Here is a 25,409-nt window from a genome sequence, read left to right on the forward strand (position 1 = left end):
TAGGTCTCTGTGGGTTTACTAATATGCCTGAAGCAAGACTGAATTCCGTTATCAAGCGAGTACAAAATGAGTGACAGTAGCTACAATTGTGTAGCGTGGGGAAAATTCAAAGGAGATGGAACTGAACTAACTCAAGTACCAGGAGCTACAAAAGCCGAGAGGTCAGCATCAGTTAGCACCCCTAGCCTCTGAGTGAGCCTGGGTGTTGTGCTGTGACACGCTCTGCTCCAGTAGAAAAGAAGTACCCAGGGTCTCCCTGACCACATGCCTCAACCCTGGTTTGGAAGGCTTCCTGCTGGGTGGCAAGTTACTCCTCTGCCACACCACCTTTCTCCTGGGCTAGCCAGGAAGGCATGGAAGCTTTAGGGGAACAGAGGCAGTAGAGCTAGTGGTGTCTCAAATGTAGATCAGAGGCTTTTTCTCGCCTCTACTGCTATGCCACTGACCACAAAATATACAATACATTCACGTTTCATCAGCTCAGGCTAGCTCAAAACTAAGTGACCTAGAAAATAAAATCTCAGAGAATGCCAACAGCCAGTTTTGTCAGTCACCCACATTCCCCTCTAGCTACTGGGAACGCAGCAGTTTTGCAGCTTTGGCAGCAGACCTAAACTGGGGCTTCGAGACAGCAGGGACCTGATTACATGAGAGAAATAATTCTTTCTTCTTCTCCCTCACCTCAAGGTCAGGTGCTTTCCCAACAGCGAAAGAACCTCTTACCAGGCCCAGGTATAATCTATGCTAGCTTTTTCGCTGCTGTTGGGGATAACGGGATGAGGAGGGGAAGACAGTAGTTGGAATATTAGGGGTTTCATGCCACCTTCTAATTTATTTCCCTAGGCTGCCAGAAAAAAGCAATCTCTTGGGCTCAAGAGCTGTCTCCTCTGAAAAGCAGTGCCCCTAATTCCTAACTAGCATTTGGCAATAAGCCTTAGTCTCTGTGGAGGCAAAGAGCTATCACTTTATTGAAGTCTAGAAAAGCCCTGGTTTGGGGTGTATTTATACTTGGGCAGTAACCATGCAGACAAAGCCTTGTGTTCTCTGCCACAAGGAACAAGTGGGGAATGGCACTCAGCTGAGCTGAAGAGGCAGGTTTGATACTACAGGGTGAAAGGTGTGGAAGAATTGTATTTAGCACCACATAGGAGAGGATGCAGAGATAATCAAGTCAGCCCAGCACTGAAGAGTAACATCGAGCTCTTTTCTCTTTTTCTTGCTATCTGGGAAAGGAGACTTGCATTCTCTCAGGGACATACATCCTACCTCTTCAGGGGCCTGTGGGGATTGTACATGGGAGGGGCTAGCCAGGCATAATGACACACTGTACAAGGTCGCAGAATATCTTACACAGTTAGGAGCATCTTTCCCAGTAAGAAGTGGGGCCTGTATGTACAAGTGTTAGCTGTCGCTAGAGGAGCCTGGGAGGCAGCCATTTTGATCAGGAGAGGTCCAGCGGCACTTTTCTCCAAAGGAGAATCTGCTCTATGGTTAGAGCCAGAAAGGTGACAAAAAGAAGGACCCTGGCTGCTTCCCTTTCTGTCTGACCCCTCACAACACCAGCAGATAAAGTTTATATTGACTCTATTCTTCCTCTCTTCCTGCTTCTGTCCCCACTCCCCCTCCACCACTGGCGGAGGGAGCTGGGGAGCAGGCGGCCTGGACAGCACTGAGAGCATCACTGCTCAGAGGGGCTGAGCCCCGATGACCGCCTCAACAAGTGCAAGAGCATATTCTGGTATTTCCCACAGAGAAAACAAATGAAAAAAGAGAAACAGGTGACTGATTAAAAGAGTTTCCCCCCTCCTGTACACGAGATTCTGCAGTCACGCCGACAGACAGACATTAAATAATTCTTCCATAATAAATGATTGGAGATAAAAGCCGGCGGTGGCTGCTGCTGCTGTTTGGATTGCTCCGTTGTTTGCATCTTTGTTTCTAGTTTGTTCCCCGGCCACTGTCGGCTGGCACTGGGGCTGTCAGACCTTTGCCTCTAGCATTTCTAGGAAGAGTTTATGCATGGGAACCTTGCCCTGCAGTTTGATGCTGTAGAAGTGCTGCACAGCTTTGGCAGCCGTCTGCCGCAGGAGGGGCAAGGTCAGGAGCAGCTTGCCTGCTCGCCGGGGCTCCTCGTTGCGCTGACTCAGCTCGTAGTCCTGCAGGGCTTCATGGAGAAGGTCCTGGAGTTTCTGCACTGCATCCATGTCCTCTATGTGCATGGAGTCTGGGGGAAGGGAGAAAAGACAGCAAACAGGTCAGACATGAGGAAGGAAATTCTTTATGGTCCTGAAGCTAAAGATGCTTTCTTTCCTTTTTTGTTCTTTCCTGTGTTGTTTGGGGGCTTCTTTGGTTTTGTTTTTTTGCGGCGGTGGTGGGCCGGGGCAGGGGGCATGTGTTTTGTTTTGTTTTATTTCTTAAGGGGAAAAACCCCACCTTGCTGGCAGGTGTTGGTGCTGCTGCTGTGAAGTTCGGCGTCAGCCCAATGAGTTGGCCCTAGCTGTGCAGGGACAGTAAGGCTGCCAGGGGTAGGTGACACATTGTGCCCTGTGTGCTGCCCATTCTGCCAGCCACCCCAAGGCTGTGCAGGGGTCAGCTGGGGGCCTTTGTGACTTGCACATTCACTTGCCCTCCACGCTCCTTATGGGGAGAGTCACCCTGCAAGGGGCAGCAGCTGCTGTGCTGCCACTTGGGAGCAATCTCATTAAGAATAATTAACACTGCTATAGTGCTTCATCTGTCTAAACAGCCTAATTGCCGTGCAGCTGCTCAGGGTGTCAGCAAGACAGAAAAGCCCCAGTAGGTCACAACCAGTGTGCCCAGGGGTGTTGCCAGCCCCACCTTTGTGCATATGCCCCTGTTTTCAAAGACTACCAGCAGCTGCTCAGGGAGCTTCCTGCTTCAGTAAAGGAAACCCACACCTCCTCCAAGGCCTCTTCCCTTAGGCTGCCAGTTAGATTTCTACAAGCTGCTGGAGGGGCTAGCAGGGTTTGCAAGGCTAGCACAGCTCCTTGGTGTGTTTCTGATGCAAAGGTAACTGGTAGTGACCCAGTCCAGGGTCAAACTGAGTTGAACACAGGCTGCTAAACTTGTGGGTAAGTCATGGTGACAGAGGGCAGCACCAAAGAGCAGAGGTTAGATTAGAGAAGCTAACCAGGCACAGCGTCACTGAAGGTTTTTCTTCTTTTCCTTTTGCTGATTCTCGCTTCTTTCTTACAAGCCTGATGGAGCTGCAGACACTGTTGCCTTGTCTTCATTGTTCAGAGACTTTTAATCCATACTGAAGCCATTGATAAAGATTCCTGCCACAGGGCAATGAATCCAGGAGCAGCAGCAAAAGAACACTACAGCAAGCACACATGCACATGGGTAGTTACACTGTGTCTGCCACTCCAGCTGAGCTTTGCAGTGTGGCTCAGCCCACACACATACAACACAAATGTGAGGACATGGGTTCCTCAGTGTGACAGCAGTGAAGAGGAGGAAAGCTGGCTGAAGCACCAAAATCTCTCTAGAAACATGTGTCAGCTCTATGGAGAGCACAACACAAATTAGAGACTGTGAATTTCCTACAATACATGTACAGTAAATGCTATTTATGATGCACCATTTATAAAGTATTACAACAGTTGGGAAAACATTATGTCTAGCAAGAAAGCTGTTAGAAGCTGTTTAGAAGGAATGCAGTAATTAGAGGATAGTCAAGGGTTGTATTTCCAAGAAGCTTACTGAGGAAGGATCATTCTTGCTGCATTTGCTTTTTGTATCCAAGAGACCAGGCAAAGAAGCTCAGAGAAGGGCCGGTAGGTCATCACAGTGACCTGAGCTAGCCACAGAGGTTGATTCTGAAAAGCAGAGAGGGAGCAGCATGTTGCCAAGTCAGTCTGGCAAATTTTCCCAGCCAGGTAGCACCTCTGGAAAATTTCCATGCACCATCCAGGAGAAGTGAGTGGGATCTGTTTCCTGCCAAGTTGCAGAGGTCATTTTGGAGACTGGAAGTATCAAGAGCTGGAGCTTGGAGAGAAATGTCCTCCAGCCTTTGTGTTTAATGCCCTTCTGGCTATAGGCAGAAAGGGTAGAACTAATCAAAGCCCATCAGAGTTTGCAGATCCCAGTGGGCACTGGAAGCACCAGGAAATGAGCCATGCTTCAGGTCAAAGCAGGTGCTCTGGTTTTGGATACTGATGCTGCTGTACAGTAGGCAGAATCCTAAAACTGTGCCCTTCTGCCACCTGACTTCTGTAAGGTGACAAGACTTAACAGCCCTAAATAACTAGATGTATACAGGGAGAGGAATTGGGGAAATAAAGATCAAAGCCTCCCCCCCCACACACCCCCCCTCTTTGCTGAAAGAAGCTCAAAATTGGCAGCTGACTGCAAAAAATAAAATAACATTGCAGGATTAATTTCCTTGCAATCCATCAGTGAGCTGGTGTCGATGGCATTGATAAACTGTTAATTACGAAATCAATAGCTATGAATTTTTACAGCTGTCAGAGCACCGAGGTGGAGGGAGGCTGCCTGAACATGTCCCTGAGGGTCAGCTGGCCTAGAAGCCAGGCGTCACATCAGGAGCCCTTCTCCAGCACTGCTGGCAGAGGGTACAGGGCAGGTGTGAGAGTGGACAAGGCCCACTGCCTCCTCACCTAACTTTTCTTGCAGCTTCTGGCAGGAGCAGGAGGAAAAGGGACCTCACAGGACCCATTTGTACAGCATTTGCTACACATCCTCTTGGTAGATCCAGACCTTGTTCACTCATCTCAGCACTAAGATGCATTGGAGAAAAAAAGGCGAAATAAAGTTTGGCCAGTCTGGGATGTCCTTAAACGAACATGTGCTGCATGCTAACCTGGAGGGCTCTTCAATGCACAGGTTGATCAATTTGTATTCCCAAGGAAAGAGGACCTCAGAATGCCTAAGAAGGGACTGCTGGCTCTGAAGGGTACAAGTTAAGTCTATAGCACCCCTGCTCTGTCAAAAAATGGGTGATCATATTGTTGAGACTAGTCTGCTGCCCTGGGCATTAAGAATTCATTTCTCAGCTCTCTCAAATGCATTTACTAAAGACAGAGCTTGCTTGAATTATCTTTGCCAGTCCCAGCAGGTGTGTCCTTGGTGCGTCACACTGAGGACTAAGAGATCAGCCACATCTCTGGCAAGGTCAGCCTATTGTCAGCTTTCTCCTCTAGTGAAGAGTGAGTGAGCTCCCACTTCTGTTTTAATTTGTTTTAATTCCTAGAAACAACGGGTCAATATACATAGGGCTGCATGGAAGAGAGGGAAGTCCCTAGAAGCTGGGTTGCACAAGCAATTACACCTAGCACGGATAAGGGAAATTCAGGAATTTATCTATATGGGAGGCAAGGCAGAAAGCAGGTCTAGGCAGCACAGGTGCTAAGTGCTCAGCTTTAAACCCTGTCTCTGACCCAAGGCAGCTGAGGCCTGGCCCAGAGGTAGCCTGCATTCCTACCATTTTAGGAATCAGCTGTTTGCATGCAAGCACATACATGCAGCCTCTTCAAGTTCACTCCATGACAAAAATACACTAAGAAAAATAACATATTAAAAGAATGTGACGGTTACATTAGAAAAAATACACTTGCCTTATTCTAGCTTCCTTATGTGTGTGGTGTGAGAGGCTTTAATTACAAGAAAAATGAGGTCTTGTGCTTTACTTTCATGTATTTCAATACAAATAACAAAGCAGGATTTTTGTGGATTATGCTTCTACATAGCTACACTTCTAGCTGCACTAGGAGAAGCCAGTGAAGTCAGAATGGCTCTTCCCATCCAGCTTAGAACATGTTTTGACCTATGCCTCCTGACCCTTACCTTGGTTTCTTTACTGCACAGCGCTGGAAGCAGAACCCCAAAGCAGCTGATGAGATTTGGTTATTCTGCTCTGTCTTTGCTCACTGTTTCTCCACTCCTGATACAGACTGTCCCATAAGGCTTACCCTCGGCTTAGTCCTGAAAGCACAGTGAGCAACATCAGCAGAGTGCTTCTGTTGCACCGTGAAGAACTTGACAGCACCAAGGCTCAGGTCCTGCAGTGTCTCTGGTCATAGTATGGGCTAGATAAACGTCCCGGTGTGGCACTTACCCTGTCACAACCACCACCTTAGCACTTCAGCCTCTCTGAGGAGCCCTTCTCCCTGTTTAATCCTGTGACCTTCCTGGCAGACAGGAGGCAGGTTCTTTAACTAGAGTTGATTACATCACCAAAAGCCACCATCCCACAGTCGAGAGAGGCCAGCCTTGGCCATCTGCCCATCCTGGTTAAGTGGCAAAGTGAAGGCAGCAATTAGAGCTAAAAAAGCAATATATGAGAAATTGAAAAAGGGAACTAGATAGCAATTTATATGAATCAGAAGTTATGAAGTGTAGAAAATCGATAAGGGAAGTGAAGGACATCGGAGGAAAATCCATGGCTGGAAGGGCTAAGGACAATACAGAAGTTTTATAAATACTTAAGAAACAGCAGAAAAATGACCATTTGTAGGGGGACTCGTTTCACCTGGAAATGATTAAACTATTAATAGCAGTGCAGAGGAGACAGAAGTCCTCAGTGAGTATTTCTGTCCTGTTTAGAAAAAAGAAGCATTATGCACCTGTGTTATACAAAGACGATGAAGACTTCTTAATCTGTTGTTTATCCAAGAAGATGCTAGACATCTGTTAGGGACAAACTTCACAGAAATGCGCAGAGCTGGATAACTTGGCTTTAAGAGTTCTAAAATTGCTAGCTGAGGCCCATCTAGGGCAGACTGATGATTAACAAGACTTGGTATTTTTGAGAAGTTCAATATGACTGGAAAAGTTCTAATGATGCGCATATTTTCATAGATCTTATCTGATAATTTCCATTCTAGCCTGAGGTGGACCAGGGTAAAATAAAAGAAAGGAAAAAACAGACAGTGCTGTTCAATTAAGATTTATAAGATGGTATTTAAAAGACAGGTAGATGTGGCACTTAGGGACATGGTTTAGTGGTGGACTTGGCAGTGTTAGGTTAGTGGTTGGACTCAATGATCTTAAAGGTCTTTTCCAACCTAAATGATTCTATGGTTCTACTGCCAGTCAACAAGATACTTTGGAATAGAGGTCTTGTCAGACAAACCTGATTTCATTCTCTGATGAGATTACAAGTTTGGTTGATAAAGTTAACTGCATAGATATAATAGACTTAGGCTTTTATAAGGCACTTGGCTTTGCACCACAGGACATTCTCATTAAAAAATTAGCACTATGCAATATCAATAAAGCACACTTTCAATTGATTAGTAACTGGCTAGATGACAGATCTCAAAGTAGCTATCAGTGGTGAATCATCCCTGAAGGAGGAGTCTTCTAGTGGAAATCCACAGGGATCAGTCAAAAACCAGATGCTACTCAACATTTTTATCAATGAGCTGTAAGTAATTTCTTTCTTTTTTTCTTTTAAATTGCTGCTGCTAAGAAATACAGATGGCAAAGAGGTGCAGAATGGTGTAAAGTGGTGAGGATAGGGCAGCCTAACTTCATTCTGGATCATTTGAATAATGTATCTATAGCCATGGAATGCAACTATGAAACAGGAACTTTACTGTGTCAAGCTGTCACGTGTAAAAAGACCTGGGATCACAGGGCACAGCTCAACAAAGACCAGTATCGGGAGGCTGAACTCAGGCAAACTAACATTAAAGATATGATATCTTTCTTTTTTTTTTTTTTTTAAACTGAGAGAACAATTAATTATTAGAGTCAGCTACTATGAAAGGTGTGGATTCCCCCTCTTTTAATCCCTTCAGCATCACACTGGAAGGCGGCTTTAGCCAAACACAGATACTGGACTCCCTGCTGGGCTGCAAGGGTGAATTCTGTGATGTGCACAACGCAGTTCAGCGAGGAGATCTGATGTAAGACAATGAGACTCAAGGGATGTAGAGGGAGCCCTCGTCACACTGCAGCTTTAGCAGTTTCCCTTTTGGAAGGGACTCCTGAGCAAATACGTGTCTGGCTTTTGTGCAACATCAGTGCAGCACACACCACCTCCTGTGTCTCCCACAGCCTGCTGGACTGAGGGCTGCAGCCCTCCCCAAACTGAGATGGAAAGCACTGGGCTGAGAGCCGTGGCCTTTCTCATCCTCTTCACAAGAAGAAACAGAACAGGCAACATCAGGCTTCTGCCAGCATGTCTCAGCCTCTACCATCTGGATCCACACTGCCTCCCAGTTAAAGGGGGATTCAGTGTCCATGGCCACTGAACATCTCCAGGACAGGATCAGGCAGCCCCAACCCCACAGCTTTTTGTGGGATTTGAAACTGGGACCAGGGTTTCACTGTTTGTTGTAACGGACCAAGACTACTGAGGTGTATGCATGCATGGCCCACATCCCCTCTTCTGAACTCATGACACTGGAGTCACCTTGCTAGTGGAGAAGGGTTCCACAGCCTTTCTTTAACTGCCAGAAACCAGCAGCCAGCCCACCCCTGCCTAGTTCTACTCCCTAATACAGAGCCAGAGCACAGCTGGGGCTCTAGCAGCAGCAAGCCTCATTTCTCCTTGCTCTCCAGCTTAGGTCATGCTCTGTGGATAGGGAGGAGCTTTGAGGTTGTTGCATGACACAAGCAGAGCACAGTCTCGGGCAGTAGGCTCCAGTTTCCTCCCAGGCCAGATAACAGCATGGGCCTTGACTCCCTGAATGTGAGGCTGGCAGTGCTAGGGCTGTACCTGAGTTGGCGAGGGCCAGAGCTTTGAGCGTGACAAACTCCTCCTTTTCCACCTTGAGCTTCTTGTAGCGGCGCACCAGTTGTAGGATGGCCAGGTAGAGCTCCAGCAGCCCCGTCAGACGAGAATGCTCTTCATCCATGATGTAGTCCTCAGCATAGACCAGCTTGTCCTCATATGGCAAGGAGCGGTACACAATGCCCAGGATGAGGATTTCCATCCAGGCGCTCTGCAGGAGGCTCATCTGATCCCCAAGGGAGAGGTTGGAGAACCCTGATAGGGCAAAAGACAAGCAAGGTCAAATGGCTGTGCATGCCTCTAGGAGCGTGGGGTCCTTGTTTCCCTGGGATTCTCCCCAAGCACTCTCTCCCATTGGCCTCCTGCTTTCAAAAAAAAAAAAAAAAACCAACCAAAACTTACTGAACTGACCCTGTCTCTGTGGCAATCAGCACATGTGGATCTCACCGTTCTCTTTGCTCCCATGCCCACCCACAGCCTCAAACAGGAGTTGTGATGCTCTGTCTGCGTTTATGGCAACCCAAGGCTAATGATAACCTCTTTTCAGTGATCTCTGCTGCTTCTTTAGCAGCAACTGTTTTGTACGACATCGTCCTGCCTACTGTTCCTCTGTAGTTTTGTACTATTCAGTCTGCCACAGCTTATGAAATAGCAGAGAAGAGTTCCAGATCCCTCCAGAATAGAGGGCTTCTGATGGGATAGGAGGGTATGACACAGGCCTGAATTACAATCATACCATGATGCCTCATTGTGGCCAACGAGAAAAAGTCCTGCCACAACAGACCACTGGTAAGTATTCAAAAGCTGAATACATTTGTGAACAGAATCCTCTTCTATTGCTCATCACTCCCTGAGCTCTACACCATCAAGCTTTCTCACAGCCATCAACACTACCCAGTGTCAAAAATACCTTTATGGTGCCATGCAAGTACCTAAATCACAGCCAAACCCGGTAGCAAAGGAACCAGCACCCAGCAGCGAACTCAGTCATTCTCCTCAAGCACAGAAAGAGCAATCACCATCTGGAGATAGACCCTGACAGCCCCAGAGCCCACTTGAGAAAGTGGAGAGTCCGAAACACAGAGGCATTGTCAGCCTTGGGGGGGAAAGAAAAGCACACGGGAAGGAAAGCTGTATCTGTTATGTCCTCTGTACAACAGCCATTACAGACAGGGATGTTGGTCCATCTAGGCAGCTTCTGCCCACCACTGACAGGAAGGGACTGTGCTTTTTGGCAGCTCCTTGCATCTAAAGGTTTCCAGGGCTGTGAGAGAATGGGACACCCAGGCACCTCTCAGCTGGGGGGTGATGCTCCACCAGCCTCCCCTGCCAGTTTTCTTCCCAGACACTTGGGACTCACCAAGAGGCCTGTGAGCTCATTAGCCTCTGTGCAGGAGCCTCCCAGCCCCACTGGCTGTGTGCTAGGCTCAGCAGGACTCCTTTATCCTACAGCCCTCCCTGCTCCCAGTTCTTGGCCCCTCACTGGAGCCTAGGTAGCCTGCCACCATGATGATCATTTGATTTTTCTTGTTATCAAGTTGGCAATTAACAAAAGAGCTGATGATTGCTATATTGACTGACTGTGGGTTCTCTTTTTCTATCTGCACTATCTCAGCTGGGGAAGGGAAGGCAGAAGGGTGGGTTAGTGGTATTTATTTATCACTACGCCATGTTTTGTGTTTGTGTTGCCAGGGGAAGCAAAGGGTGATAATGGCCTGGCAGCCCTTGGACATCCAATTTCCCTTATCAGGCCACTGAATAGAAAAAAGGCCCCAGGCCACATTAATTAACAGATACCAATCAGCTGTCACGTGTTGTGTGTGCAAGGTCTGAGGGGAGCAGTGGGTGGGAGGGAAGAATCAATAAACCATTGGGGAGGAGTGCCAGAGGGAACAGCTAAAGAGGAGTCCAGGCTACTGGGGAGAAGAGCTACAAATCCAGCTCCATGACTGTGAGACTGATTCCTCTACAGCACAGCCTGTGCTCCATGTAGCCCTGCACCTGGTGAATCCCACCCCTTGCTCAGGCTGTGAGTACTTTAGGGGTGCCTCATCCTTTGCCTCATCCTTCTGCCCCTGACCTCCTGCAGTCAGTACTGTGCTGCTCCCAAATGCAGCCCTCCTGATGGAGTCCAAGTGCAGGCCAATGCAGCTCAAAGGCTTGGGATCCTGTCCCCCCAGGTCTGCTTATGCACAGGGAACTGATGACATTAGCCCTGAGACAGGGGTAATGATGCTGTGCACAGACACTGTCACAGTCTCTAGCACCTGAAATCTTTCTTTTGGTCACCCCTCTCCTAGCTCTGTACTATGGAGAACAGCCCAGCATTTAGGCTGCTGCCTTAAGTCCAGTTTCTGGGTCAGTCATGTGGCCTTTCTGCATCTTCACTCGTCATCAGGATTACAGAAGGGGTTATGCCATTGCCTCACTGCAGTCTTTAACAAAATTTGTTAAAGATTGAGAAATAATCATGTAGTAGAGTGAGAGGATCCAGGACAGACATGGCTCACACTTTTCTGCTAGACAATAAAGCAGAAAAGTTGACTCAACCCTAGCAGTAGCCTGTACATCCAGCATCTCTGTTAATGGCTCTTTCCCAGAGGCAGTTATGGCAGGTGGGAGAGACTGCACAGGAGAGACCATGCTTTACCCTGCGCCAAGGAGAACAGAGGAGCCAGCTGCAATTGCCCAGCCCAGCTGGGAAAGTCCCTTGCCAGAAGCACTCCCAGGTAGCCAACGACTCCAGCTCCCCGGCAGGCGGGCATGAGGGAGGGAGTGCTGCAATGCCAAGCTTGGACTTGAAATGTCTGACAGAATCGGGACCCTTTTCCACCAGTGTTTACACATGTAGAATGCAAGGGCTGGAGGACTGTGCCTGTATCATTGCAGTCTGAACAGACAAGGGAAGATTATATAACCTGGGGTCTCCCATGCTATAAAATTTGAGATCAGGAAAGGTAAATGTTAATTTCACCTGGCCAAAATCACAGGCTTGCTATTATAGGTTTATAACACTGGAGAAACTCTAGTTGTGAAATTCAACTGCCTCCATCTTACAGTTCCCAAAAATTGCTAGAATCCAGCCCTTTTGCATTCCTGAGCTGTTTCTTGCAGTTTTTCTCAGCTTTGATCCTGAAAGATGCTGAATGCGCCACTGCCATCCCTAGGCTCCCAGAAGAGGAGTCTCTGTCTCTAGCACAGAGCTGCATACATGTTTCTCTCCTTCTCAGGTGCAGGTTGAGAAAAGCTGCTTTATTTGCAATAGCTGATGTGACATTCAGGGGTTTTTTGTGTGTGTGATTTTTTTTTTTTTTCAGTTTGGCAGTGGGAGCTCCCAGAATGAAAAAAAAAAAAAAAGGTCACATAATTTGTGGCAAGTGGAGTTCATAATCTGTTAATTTATTATCATTTCTGTCATCCTGGAGGGCCATTAGCAGAGGTAATAAAGGGAGATGTAATTATAGGATCTGAGGCCACTCCAGACGCAGCTGCTGTCACTCCACTTGCCATATTTCATTCTGTGGTAGTACTATCGTCTTCCTAGTTGAGAACAGCACAACAGCTACCCTGGGAGAGCCTTCATCGTCACCCCTCGAGAGAAGTCCTGTCTCCCTGCATCAAGGCATGCAGAAAACATGATGTTGTTCAAAGACAATTAGCACAGGGGGGAGGGTGAGTAGTGGGGAGGGGGCCTCATACAGAAGGGGACAACTCCACATTGGCTAAGCGCAGCTTTTGAGCTAATGGCTAATAAGGCTATTGAGCTAATAACATTTGCTAAACACCATTAAATCATGCTTCCTTGTTGTCATAGGAGAGTGTCTTTAAGCTTAACTGATTTTATTTGCTAACACTGTGGGGTAGAAGTTTGTGCTGACACCTGGGATCCTGAAGGGTTGTTATGACTTTAACATCACACTGTTCTTTTTACTAATTCCAGTGCAAATACAAGGCAGGAATGTGTGACTTTTGTTCCTTTCACCATCCCTCTCTGTCTGAGAGTTCATGCACACAGGAAGCAATGTCCTGTTTTGCTCAAAATCCTTGGAAGGCAGAAATACGGGGCATGGATAATCTAGACACCTGGCAGCCTCCTGGCCCTGCCCTGCTCTGCCCCCTTGCTGCCTAACTCAGTATGTTTCATACTTGTTTCAGAACTATAGGTTATTTTGTACCATTTTTATGAACTATCTTTTATTTTGTTTGTTTCTTGGTACAGCTCCCTTGTGTAACAATCCCTGAGCTCTCTCCTGTGCACACAGTCCTGTTATAATACTGCTACTGGTCTGAACTGTGTCAGGCTGATGGCTGTTACTGTGTTGCAGAGCCTTTGATAGGATTGGAAAATACACAGAGAAAATTGAGATGATGGCAGTTATGTCCTGCCTTTCAGAAAGGAGAGGAAGAGCTCCTCTCACAGTGCAGGAGTAATGTCTACTATACTCCTGTTCTGGGATAGTATCACCATGGCAGGCTGGAAAACTCTGTAGGAACTCTAAGCTGAGCATCCCACAGCTGCAAGCTAGGAACTACAGCAGGGCACCCTGTGCGAACAGAAATAGCCAAGGTTAGAACATACAATGGTACCTCACCAGGCAGCTGTAGCAGCTAATTGCATTGCATTAAAACCATTCTGATTAACACCCCAAGTATTGGGTTAGTAGAGCAATCCAGGCTGAGTTCCCTAATCACCACTGTAACCCCACTTCTGATGAATCAGCCCTAGATGGATTCCAGCACTAGTGACGGGTGTAATCCCTGCAGATACGGCAGATCTCGTGTAAGAAGGGCACCACTGAGATTAACCTCTACTCAGAAACACCGTCCTGAAAAAGTTTCTCCAGACTTCATAGTCCCACCACATAACAGTCCACATTCTATATAGCCCAGGAAACCACTAACCCTTGAGTCACAGGAGAAATACTCCCTCTGAAAAAAGAGAAGTGGCCACCAAAAAGCCAAAAGAGAACCTACAAGAGAAATAAAATACATGGGAGAACTAAACTGTCTGACCACTCATGCTAAGATGCCTCACCAAACAAGGAAGACTTAAAGCCAAGAAGCAAAGCAAGAGAATACAGACCCGTGCAGCAGAGCACACAGACAACATGCAATATGGGTTAAATCCTGTGATCCTGTGGCTGAGCCTCACATATTCTCCTGACACAAGGAAGGTGGACAGAAGGCAGGCGATAGCTGTAGTGAGCTTTCATAGCTGTAGTGAGCTGTTCATAGTGAGCATCTGAAGCAGTCTTTGGAAAGCAGTCATGTAAACCCCAAAGACATACCCCAAGTTTCCTGACCAACCATCTCCACATCTAAATCCAACCTACCTTTTTTTCGGCAGGGGCAGGGAGGAACTAGAGAGGAGGCATTTTCCCTGCCCAGTCCAAATCTTTGTCCCCAGAACCCCCTTGAGGGCCATGTCTGCTCCTTCAGCCTGGGTCCATCCTACCTGCAGGTGTGAGACACTTGCTATGTCACTCAATCATACAGGCACTCATTGGATATAGCTGGTGAGCCTTCCAAGGCCAGTCACGTTGCCAGTAAGTTGTCCTCATTATTTGTCAGCATAGAAGCCTGGAGATTCACTGACAATAGCAAGTATATCCTCCAGTCCCAACAGGACTTGTTCTGTGAAGTATGACAAAAGCTTTCCTGAGCCTGGGCAAGAATGCCCACTATAGACAGGCTGGGTACCTGCCTTGTCATTAGCAGTAAAGTCCAGTCACTGCCATAATATTTATTCATCTATGAACACAACAGACCTAGGTCATGTTGATGCGGTGCAAAATCACTAAAGTCCACTGTACCATCCCAAGGGCTGTTTCCCAAGCACTTTTTTTGTGCCACTCAATGCCAGGTACAACTGAGAACTTTATCATATCAACCTCAAAGCCTTCTGCTTAAGCCTAGGGCACACACACATTCAGTCATGAATTTATGCACCTACACCATAGGCTATATTGGAGTTTGTTACCAATGAGAGCCCACCCCAAGCAGTTTTCTGTGACAGTAATTTCCACACATCAGTATATGTAAAAATCCTGGCTGAAGACAGAACTGATAAGCACAGTGATAAATAATAGCTCCTTTTGCTGTTCATGCTTACACCCTTGAAATTCCCCCTGTTTACCTGGGATGTGCTTTGCCCAGCCAATGATCACTACCAGTTCCCTGTCTGCCAGGTCACAGAGGGTTGTCAGGGCTTTGATGTCACTCTCCGGCATGGTTGGATCAGGCATGGCATAAATCTTCTCTGGCTCAGCCACCAGCAAGTGGGAGACGATCTTAGTCACTGCACATTCCAAAGGAGAAGTTGTTGTTGTATCTCTCATGACATAAGGTGTCATAACAGCCTTCTCTAGAAGGACCTTCCTGGGATAAGACATGACTATAGAGTCCATAGGACCTCAGAAATGGTTTTGGTCACAACAGGAGAAGACTACACTGCAGCTACACGAACTGTAGTCATCTGCCTATGCCAAACCAGCTCTGTACAGGGATGACAAAAGCAGGAAACTACTGTAAGGTTGTTGGCCATTGTCTCAAGTAGGTCCAACAAGAGGAGGAGGAGGCACGAATAATTAGTTAGTGGGATGTGGAAAAGTTTAGAGAACTATGGGTAGTATGGAAAAGAGAAATCAGCATGGGACCAGTTTTGTTAACATAGCTTGAATACAGGAAAAGATGAGAATATCACTAAATGGCTTTACATACTCTCCTAGGGATGGTCTGGTATTTAACCCTAGGTACAATGAATAAAGCACCTGGGCTGTACCTTAGGTGTACCTAATCTACCTCTGCATGATGATCATAAGAAAAAAATCCTAGTGCTGATGACTGATACAGGAATCAGAAGTGACAACTGCTCCACTGGACATTTTGGGAGACTAATAAAAAGAAACTTAGTGGTTGCTCAGAGGACCACAATTCAAGACCAAAACATACGTGGCTTTTTAGCTGGGGGAGGGATCTGTAAGCTCAGATAAGTGCTACTCTCAGAATCCAGTCTCCTCTTGTATTTCTGACGGCCTCCACGGACTCGATCCAGACGAACACCTGCAGGTAAAACAAGAGAAAACCTTGTGATTCTTTAGTGCCACAGGGAACCTTGACTTGCAGATGCCAAAATTTGCTAAGTAAGACATTCCCCACACTCCAGGGAGTTTCCCTCTCCCAAACACTTGAGATCTCAGCTGAACCCAGCAATCCCAATAATACCAGCTAGACTGCCTCCAGCTCTAACCACGCCGCTGTGAGCTTTGCTTTTATTCAAAACATTAATGAAGACAGAAATTAACCCATTCAAACTCTTGAATCACCATCAATCTGATGGGCAAATGAAAAGCTTCAGACCTCAATGCCCTCTAGATGATCTTGCATTTACAAAGAAAGACTTTAAATGTCAATCAAACCTGCAGTTACAAAAATAAGCTTTTAGATTGTTCTTAAAAATGAGAAGTTAAATGTTCTGTGACCACTCACTGTTTATATTTGAAAAAAGTGACCTAGAGCAAACAGATTATGAACTATGAATTCAACAAAGATGTTTCAACCTTGATCAGGCAAGACAACTATAAAAAAAGTAGAACCCAAATAAATAGAAACAACCTCTCCTACAAATAAAGCAACGATAAAGCTGAAGTAGGGAGACACTGAAGAATTTGTTGCAGCTCTTTCAAAATACAGTGAATCAAACAGCAAATAGCACATTAAAACCAGTTCCCAGTGACTGGGAAGCACCAGTGACTGTCACCATGCAAAAAAACATAGCAGCATCAATAGACCAGGAACAGCAGCTGAACTGCTGTAGTAGTACAAAATACAATGTTAAAAACAAAGTGTGAAAAAACCACAGATATTTGTCCAATTGTGAGTTATTTCTGGCCAGCCATATGGTCTCTGGTAACCAGTTCTTGTGAAACTGGGGTAACTCAGTCTTGCTGGGAGAAACAGCTATTGCCAAAAAAAAAATCTTTCAAAGTAAATGTAGGAGCATTCAAATAGCATTCAAATTCAATTGAATTTACGCTATACAAGTACCTCCTCAGAAACACACATAAGTTTAGCTAGTCTGCTCACAGGAACCAATTATGTGATACACTTACTAATCACATTGAGCCATTAATATTTTGCAATCAATCCACTACATAAACACAAACAACTAAAAGCAAACACTCCAAATCAGTTTTGAAGTGATGTTTTTTGAACAACTTGTATACCTGAAAAAACCTGCAGTCTGCTGACAAATATTCTACCCTAGAAAGAGGCACATGTCTGTCACTTACACTGTGCGTTTCAAGCCTACATTTGCTCACTATGTCATGGAAAAGAGAAAGCTTTTGCTGTAATGCTCACACCAGCCCCACTTGCACCACAACCGTTACTTGCCACAACATCTAGATCCTGATATTCTTCGCAGCTAGAGCACCCAAACCAGCTTGACTGACAGACAGTACCATCAGCAACAATAACCAACATCAACCAGGCTGACAGCACTCTGTTATACAGTCTGACAGCAAAATCTCCCTGGTAGTACCAACACCCACATGGAGGTCTAGGTGGCATTACCTGTAAACCATGGTGTGTGGGGACAGAGTCTCACAGGCAGGATGTTATTAATGCTGCATAGCTGCTTCCTTTTAAGAGTCCTGCTGCTCCCATTAAGCATGAGAAGCGGGAATGAGCAGGCCTGGAGCTCTCTAGAGCAAAGGGATTGCTGCTGCAAGTGGTGCTATGGGAGGATGGTAGACATTGAAGATGGAGAGAAAGACGTGAAGCCAAATAGGTGAACTCAGATCACACTGAGTAATTTCCTTCCCCTGCCCATTTTCTATTTCTGACTCCGTGTGGAGAATTCACCAACATCCCTAAGCACAAGGGATGTACCTCCTCCATTAAATGGCAGTGTTTCTGAAAATGTTGCCCATTGTTTCTTTTACCTCCATTCCCAGCAGCAGGTAGCCTGTAGTCAAGGCTCCTTCCTGGGAGCCCCAACACGTTCCAAAGAGTGATTTTAGAAAGGGCAGCCAAGAAATCCCAAACCTGAGACTATCTGGGGAGATCCCTGAGGAACAGCACTACTAAAGTCCTGGATGAAGCAAGAAGCTTTCATTTCTGCCCATGATTTCTTTATCTCTAGAAATGTGCCCTGGTTAAGAAAGAAGACCTCTATTCCATGCTCTGCTGAATGGATGGCACCTACCTTTAAGCCAGGAGAGGAGGGAGAGAACAAATTTCAGGAACTGCCAGTAAACTAAGCAACCGAGTGTGAAAATTAAAAGGGTCAGGAATACACTGTTCAAAGATTATGCAGAAACAAATATTACAGAGAACAGGCTGCAGGACTTCAGGCCCGAATCACAGCTCCCCAGGACCCTAGCAGAAGAAGGGTCATTGGGGGGTCCATTCCCTCACACCAGTGGGCAGGATATCATCAGTGCAGGGAAACGCTATTCTCAGCCCAGGAGAAACCAACACAGCCTTCCAGGATGCTTTCGCAGTGTGATAAGTGATAAGCAGCAGGGAGAGGGAACTGGGAGGGGTGGTGAGAAAAGCAGGGAAGGAGCTCATTTCTTTCTCCCAAGGAGAAGTATGCCATCCTCCAGTGCTTGGCAGAGGGATGGCTGCACAGGTTGCAGCAGTATTAGGGACCCTCAATCAGATTATAAGGACACAAAGGACTTAAGTGCATTAAAAAAAGATAAGAGAGACGCAGGGAGATTTACCCTCCATCCCTCCTTCCCTCACTGAGCAGATAGAGGTCTGTTTGCCCAAGGACTTTGGCTTGTTAATTTTGAACAAGTGTTTGTCCTCCTCTTGTTCCCATCCTGTGTGACACTCCTCGAGGCAAATGTTTTCAATCAGCATTTGCAGAGCCACTATTCTACCCTGTCGTCATTGCTCCAGCCGCAGAGCCAGTGAATAGGTTGACCCCTACGTAGCGCATCCCAGCGCCAGTTGCTGAGTGCAGCAAGCTGCAGGTGCTACAGCAAACAAAAGCATTTCAACCCTGCATCCCTGACTGTGACACTCCAGACATAAGCATAATGGCAAAATCCCTTCCCCAAAGATCTGACAGCCTAATGGGTCATATCTAGATGGAAGGAAAGGGCAGGGCATGGCCAAAAATCAGGACCTGGTACTCAGTTGTGGTATCCAAGTGGCTTGTTAGTGCCTGCTGTTCTACTTTGATTTCCTTGGTGGCTGATTTTAAGATAGGCAGGCTGGTTACAGTGCATCTCCGAGACGGACGCTAAAGGACACTAAAATGGAGTGGGGAGGTGCAGTGGGTGAGCTCAGAGAAGCAGCATGAAGGAAAGCACTAAGCAGAGAAGAAATGGAGGGAGATGCAAACTAAGATATGAATGGGGGAGGGGGAGAGAGGGGGAGAGGAGGAAGAGAACAAGCGAGAGAGCACGCTGAAGCAAGGCTGAGTGGTGCATACACTGTAATCCCAAGGGTGATTTCACACCAAATGTGCAGCCACCTGAGGTGCAGGGGCCACTTACAAGATGCAGCCGGTCTGTACCGAAGACTCTTACACAGGATTTGGTGCCAGAGCCTGACAAGAAGGCAGCAGCAAGAGAAAACAGTTGCCTTCCTGCTGCCGCTGAAACTCATTTCTCACATGGACTACAACTGGCCAGTTCCCAGGAGAGAAGGCACTCATCCTACAAAACTGTCACCACCATAGGGACACTTCTGGACCCCCGTTCTTGACAGTATCAGCAAGGATGGGCTGCTAGAGCAGTAAAAAAGGGAGGGCTTACAGACAGTGTGAGATTCAACAGTATAGGGCAAAGGTTGGGAAGTATGACCCCTTGATAACTTACCTTTCTGGCAGCTGCTTCTTCACAAATGAAGGCTACCTGTGCTGGACACATCCCTTTCCTCCCACTCCCCTGTGTTGCAAGGAAATGCTGCTGTTCATTTAATCTTGTTACCTTTGGAGGGACCCTGCATAAGAAGCCTGGCACCCTGTCTGACCTAGGTGTGGAGCTGACGCCGGTGTCTGCCATAGGGATTGAGTACCAGCTCCCCAGCAGCACGCTTTCAGCTCTCCAGCCTGTCTGAGCCCCCTCTGACCTAGCAGGGAGGAGGGCAGGGCCAGGACTTGTGCAGGACATTTCATCTCAGCATCCTGCCTGGGGTAGTGATGTCAGTTTTCTAAGTGTCCTGTGGGTGCCACTCGTGTTCCAAGCGCTCTTGCAGAGAGGTCTGTGCCAGCACCAAGCCTCTGCAGTGGGAGAGCTGATCTGCTGATCTGTTCAAGCTCCCTGCACTTCTCTGACATGCCCCTCGGAGAGACGTCTGCCTGACAACTTTGGGATCAGATGTCCCCTTGCTGACTTGATAACATCAGGCTTTGGGGTTTTTTTCTTAATGGAAGTAAAACAATTCCAGCTTTTTTTAAAAGCTGGACCCAGGCCGAGTCTGTCGGAAGTAAAAATAGCCGAGTATGCAGAGGCGACAGCACAGAAAGTCAGGTTTAGTTTCTCTTTTATTTTCGGGGGACTAAAAATACTCTTAAAAGCTCTGTGAAGCTAAGCTCTGGCCAGTGGGAAATGCAGTCTAGGCCCAATATCAGCTGTCGCGTCAAATTACTAGCCTCACCTCACTTTCCATCGAGTCCTATCACATGCCCATGAATTGATAGAAACCGAAAGATCTATCTTGTCAAAAGAGCTAATGGAGGAGCCAAGCTACAGGGTTTGCATGGTACAAAATGTGTCTAGACCAAGAAGGACACAACCAATGGGAACACAGGGCAAGCGCTGGCCAGGGAGCAATGCCCACGGGGTGCTTTTGCTGAGCTTCCCTGATACACCAGCCAGGTTCTATGCCCACTGCCCACCTAATCCTTGAGCTGCAGTTTCTGCATCAATGCAGCCTGCTTGCTCTCCCAGGGTCTGAGCTGGGGTGGTGCTTTGTAGCTAACAGAGACGGCCCTGTCCCCAGGAGCTGCAGTCTGCAGTACATGGATTGGCACTGCCAAAGGGAGCAGGAAGGCATAGGCTAAAAGCAGAGAAGGTGGCTAAGAGCAGAGAAGAAAGGAAGGGAGAAGAGCTGTGGCCAAGGTGTCTCCTACAGAATGTCCCTCTCCCTTTTTTTCTCTGAACTTCAGGATAGACAACAGGACATGGTGATGGGGTGAGTGAGCCAGGAGGAGGCCTGTCAAGGAAACAGAGAGCAGCGATGACCATAAAACTAGTCTTGCCAAGATGGGGAAAGACATAGACCATAAGGAAAGGCACCTCTGTAATGAGAACAAAGAGGCTGCAACCTGCCTAGGCTCTCTTTTGTTACTTCAAGATTCCAGCATGGGAAGGGAAAAGACCCCTTCATACCATTAGGCTCTTACACTGCTGAAAAAGAGGCCAGCCCCTGGAAAACCTCCTGACTGGTGCAATTACCCAACTAATTTAAAACATAGGAAAGCAACTTGAGGGTCATAGGTCAACATGCCCAGAAAGTCCCAGCAACTAGCACGGTGCAGGTCAGCAAGCCTGGGAATGAGATTTGCAATGCGAGGGTGGGGAAGTAGCCTGGAGAGGGGGCAGTGGAGTTGAAAAATCCATCTCCTGTGTTACAAGGGCCTACACAGAGATTAGATCAGTTCACAAAGGGTGTTGCAGCCTGCTCCACCTTTGGTGTTTTCAGGGATATGTTAGTTGGGTAGGAAAGCTCCTTTGCAGTCTCTCTGGCTAAAGAGTCCCTGGACTCAGAGAGACAGGTTAGCCCTGTGATGCCTGATGATACCTGGTACCAGAGTATGCCTTGGAACAGTGACACAAGGTGTCCTTGCTCCTCACACACAGAAATACAAGTAGCATGTCCCAGGTTCAAAGCATACAGGATCTGGTGTAACCTACACAGCTTGCAAACCAACCCTTCTCCTCCGCCAATGCCAGCTACATGGCTGCCAGCTCTGCAGGAGTGTCTCTGTAGCATGAGCCATTGTTGTCTCTCAATTTTTTCTCAGCTTCCTGCCCGTACTGAGCCCCTCTCACCTTGCCTCCCAATCACCCTAGAAAGTCAGGAATTAAGTCGGGCCTTGCGCCTTGAAGAGTCTCCTGAAGTTCTCATCCCAGCAGTGGCTCTTCCAGCACTAAGAACTAGTGTCCATTTATCATTTAACTCTTAAATTAGAACAGCTGTGCCAGGCAATGCTGAGTAAAGACCCTCTCAGGATACCCTGCAGCCCAAGGGCTGGCACAGTCTTCAAAGGTGAGTCAGGGGAAGGGATTGAGAATCTCTGCAGAGCTGAGTCACCAGAGGCTGTGAAAATGTTGATGCACATGCCTTAAGTTATTGTAGAACAGTGGGACATAGATTCAGTCCCACTCCACTCTTGCTCACCTCAGAGGATCTTACCTACCATGTTGCCAGAACTGCCTAAAAGCTTGTAGCACAAAAGTTGGAATCTGAACATCCCTGGATGGTTGCAGCTTTTATCAGCTTCTTCTTTTGTGTACATGTTCTAAGACCACTAAGCACAATTTCTGGTGACAGAATGCACAAACTGTTTATCATACGCCTGTGTAGAAGTGATGCCTCTGAACCCACACAGAGGTACATCAATGGTGCCTGGACTTCATGTTCGATAGAATATAGATTTAGTTGGAAAGCTGGCAAGAAACTAGGCAGATTAAGAATTCAAAATGAATGGGAGGAACCAAACTAAACAGATTCATAATCCATTGGATATGGCAGAATGTGTGGGAAGGGTCCTGGACGCACCAGTCTTACGGCCAGAAAACAGATACCAAGTGCCATCAGCCCAATGTGCCTCCTCTTTGGAGAATTACCATCACCCTGCCAAAGGCAGCACATGCTCTGTGTCACACCGTCACACCGTCACACCGTCACCCAGCCCAGCTCCAGACACATTGCAAATGCTCTACTCATCTTTGGAAAATAGTTGGGTGTGGATGATATAGACATCGGAAGCCACTCACTGCACCTGGAGATCCTGTTTCAAAGGACAGGGGGTTGCCTGTTTTCAAACACAGGGGTATTTTAGAGAAAGAAAAATAATTTTTCATTCTCTTTTTTTCATTTGTATGCCTCTAATAGTGATATTTCTGGCACCGGCTGGAGGCAGAATACTCTATAAATACAAAGCCATTAAATTGCATGCAGCAGTAACCTGATCGGGGCTGCCTTTTAATTTCCTGACATGAGCTGGCCACTAACCCAATTACCCAGAATCCCCGGAGGAGCCCTCATCCTTCCCAGGAAGCACAAAGCAAGAACCTGAGCATATTGCAGGGATGTCAGCTGAGCTTTCACTGAAATCAAATATCTTTTTGAGAACACATGGTCTGGGAGCAGGAGGGAGAGGTTGCTGGAAAACACTTTGCTCCATTGAGAGATTCTTCCACTTGAAAACAGAAATGAAACACCCTCCATTTGGTTATGTGCCTGAAAAGAAGCTCTGCTGTTGATTCGGTTATCTGGATTTTAGTGAAGGATGAAGGCAAAGTCACTAAGTGGAAGCAGTTTGAGATTGCCAATGCTTGGAATCCCTTGTTTAGATGCTAGATGGCTGCACCCAAACACCACAGAGCCAGGCCAGCCCTGGGTGACAGATTTGTTTCCTTAGGTAACATTTACAACATCAGCCACTGGCTGCAGCTGGTGGTAAGGGAAACTGCTAGCAGAGTTAAGAGTAAACACTAGGAAAAGTTCAACTAGCTACAGGGCTTCCTAATCAGCCAGGGTCTTGAACAGGAGGAGCATGGATTTGAGAGACAGCCACTTCTGAAATCCGGAGATTACAGGCTCACCATCCCTGAAGTGGGGACCACCTCCAACATTCACAGAGATGCAGACACTTAGGCAGCACAAGGGTTATCAGGTTGTTGCAAGTTCCTGGGAGGCAGGGTATTCCCAAAGACACTGGGGACAGGTGGCAAAGGAGAACAATTAAGAGGAAGACCAGATGAATGAACTTTGTGGCTCTCCTCTGTTCACTTCTCATTCGCGTTTCACTACTTGGCCCTGCAGTGTCAGTATCCACACATTCCAGCAATTACAACACCAGAAATTAGATGAGACAGATAGGAGTCCAGGAGTTTGGGGGATTTGTAACAAAGAATTTGGGTGCTCTGCTGAATTTTAACGTGTTCTCTAGCATTTCTTATGGAAATGCATTAGGAGCAAAGGAGCAAAGCCTGGAAAAGGGATGGTTGTACCTGGGTTTACTACACCACAGCAGATATTTCTGGGAAGAAACAGAGTTATGTAGGTAAAATAAATCATATGCCTTTCCTGGATAATTGCCTAACCTCTCCCCTGCTGTTAAAGAGCATCCCTTTTCTGCATCCAGATCAAGACTACCTTCCTCTACCTTCCTTCCTTGCATTTGTAGAATTCCCCTTCACCACACAAGAAATAGCTGCTGTGTGAATCCTGAGAGCCAGGGGGCTAGGCCAGAGGACAATTTGCCTTCAAAGACATTCAGAGTGGGATAAAACACCTTGTACAGGGCAGGTTTCCTATACTGGGAATTCCTACTCCTCCTTTTATCACAAGAAATGCATGTAGATCTGGGGGACTCCAGAAATATCTTCTGCTTTCTGAAATAAGGTATACCTGGTCTACCACAGGACACATCCCCAGGGTCCTTTCAGTCTTTGCCCTTTTTCTTGGAAGCCAATCAGTGATGTCTGCAAGAAACTGGGCAGAAGCCACCCACACATCTTGGAAAGTTACTCTTAGGCTTCAGTCATGAGCAGGACTCTGAGGAGACAAGTCTCAGCACTGGCAGGTAGAAGACTGATCTTCAGTAACATAATACACATTATCCCTATTAGGAAGGAAAACAAGACTCAAAGGCTGGTAGAATAATGGATGACACCTCAATGCCTAGATGAGATTTATTTAGGCAGTTATTTTCTTTGCTGTTTGGTTTGTCACTGTCTGATGTGACACCTGATTGCACATGCATGCACTTCGTGAAAATGTTAGTGACCAAGCTTTGCATCTTTTTCAGAACTGTTTATGCTCCATCTGGGTCCTACAGATGTGCCAGCACATAACATGGAACAGAACAGGGAAGGACACCGCTTAAGAAACAGTACAAGTGGGAATATATCAAAGAAAATGTGCTGCAGGGCTTCCACAACAGTGAAGGCCCGGACAACAGCCGGTCTGCTCTGTTTGGTATGGTGTGGGTTGGTATGTCCAGTATTGCCTCTCCTCCAGTTGCCTGTCTGTCATTTCCACCCAAAGACAAGTTCTGTAATGAGACGCCTTGATGTCCCATTGCACCTGTTATCCCCATCCCTCTTCCCATGATCTCAGAACATTTTCCTTTCATGAACTGACTGTACTGGATTTATGCGGCAAGGTTTTACACAGCAGCTATGAGAGAGGAGTAAGAAAATGCAAGAGACAGCTCTGCAGATACCAAGGTCAGAGAAGAAGGAGGGGAGGAGGTGCTCCAGGTGCCATAGCAGAGGTTCCCCTGCAGCCTGTGGAGAAGACCATGGTGAAACAAGTTGTCCCCCTGAAGACCATGGAGGACCACAGTAGTGCAAATATCCACCCTGCAGCCTGTGGAGGACCCCACACTGGAGCAGGTGGACATGCCCTGAAGGAAGCTGCAGCTTGTGGAGAGCCTATGCCAGAGCGGGCTCCTGGTAGGTACTGCAGCCTGTGGACAGAAGCCCAT

At 47.0% G+C, this 25,409-nt stretch overlaps 1 protein-coding gene across 4 annotated transcripts in view; it reads right to left on the reverse strand.

Annotated features, from left to right (window-relative positions):
• Positions 1-1,979: 1,979 nt before the first annotated feature.
• ESRRB (estrogen related receptor beta) overlaps positions 1,980-25,409 on the reverse strand; it is a 100,353-nt gene continuing 76,923 nt past the window's right edge. For 3 of the 4 annotated variants that reach the window (XM_086462066.1, XM_086462065.1, XM_009945926.1), the window contains 4 exons: positions 15,677-15,787; positions 14,862-15,023; positions 8,711-8,980; positions 1,980-2,224 (listed from right to left, as the gene is read on the reverse strand). In XM_086462066.1, coding sequence (XP_086318192.1) covers positions 1,980-2,224; positions 8,711-8,980; positions 14,862-15,023; positions 15,677-15,787 — 788 coding nt within the window. Of the gene's footprint in view, positions 2,225-8,710; positions 8,981-14,861; positions 15,035-15,663; positions 15,788-25,409 lie in introns of all 4 variants that reach the window. The other variant, XM_009945927.1, reaches the window with a different exon arrangement.

Source organism: Leptosomus discolor, chromosome 3 (assembly GCF_034619465.1).
Source record: "Leptosomus discolor isolate bLepDis1 chromosome 3, bLepDis1.hap2, whole genome shotgun sequence".
NCBI classification, from domain to species: Eukaryota; Metazoa; Chordata; class Aves; order Leptosomiformes; family Leptosomidae; genus Leptosomus; species Leptosomus discolor.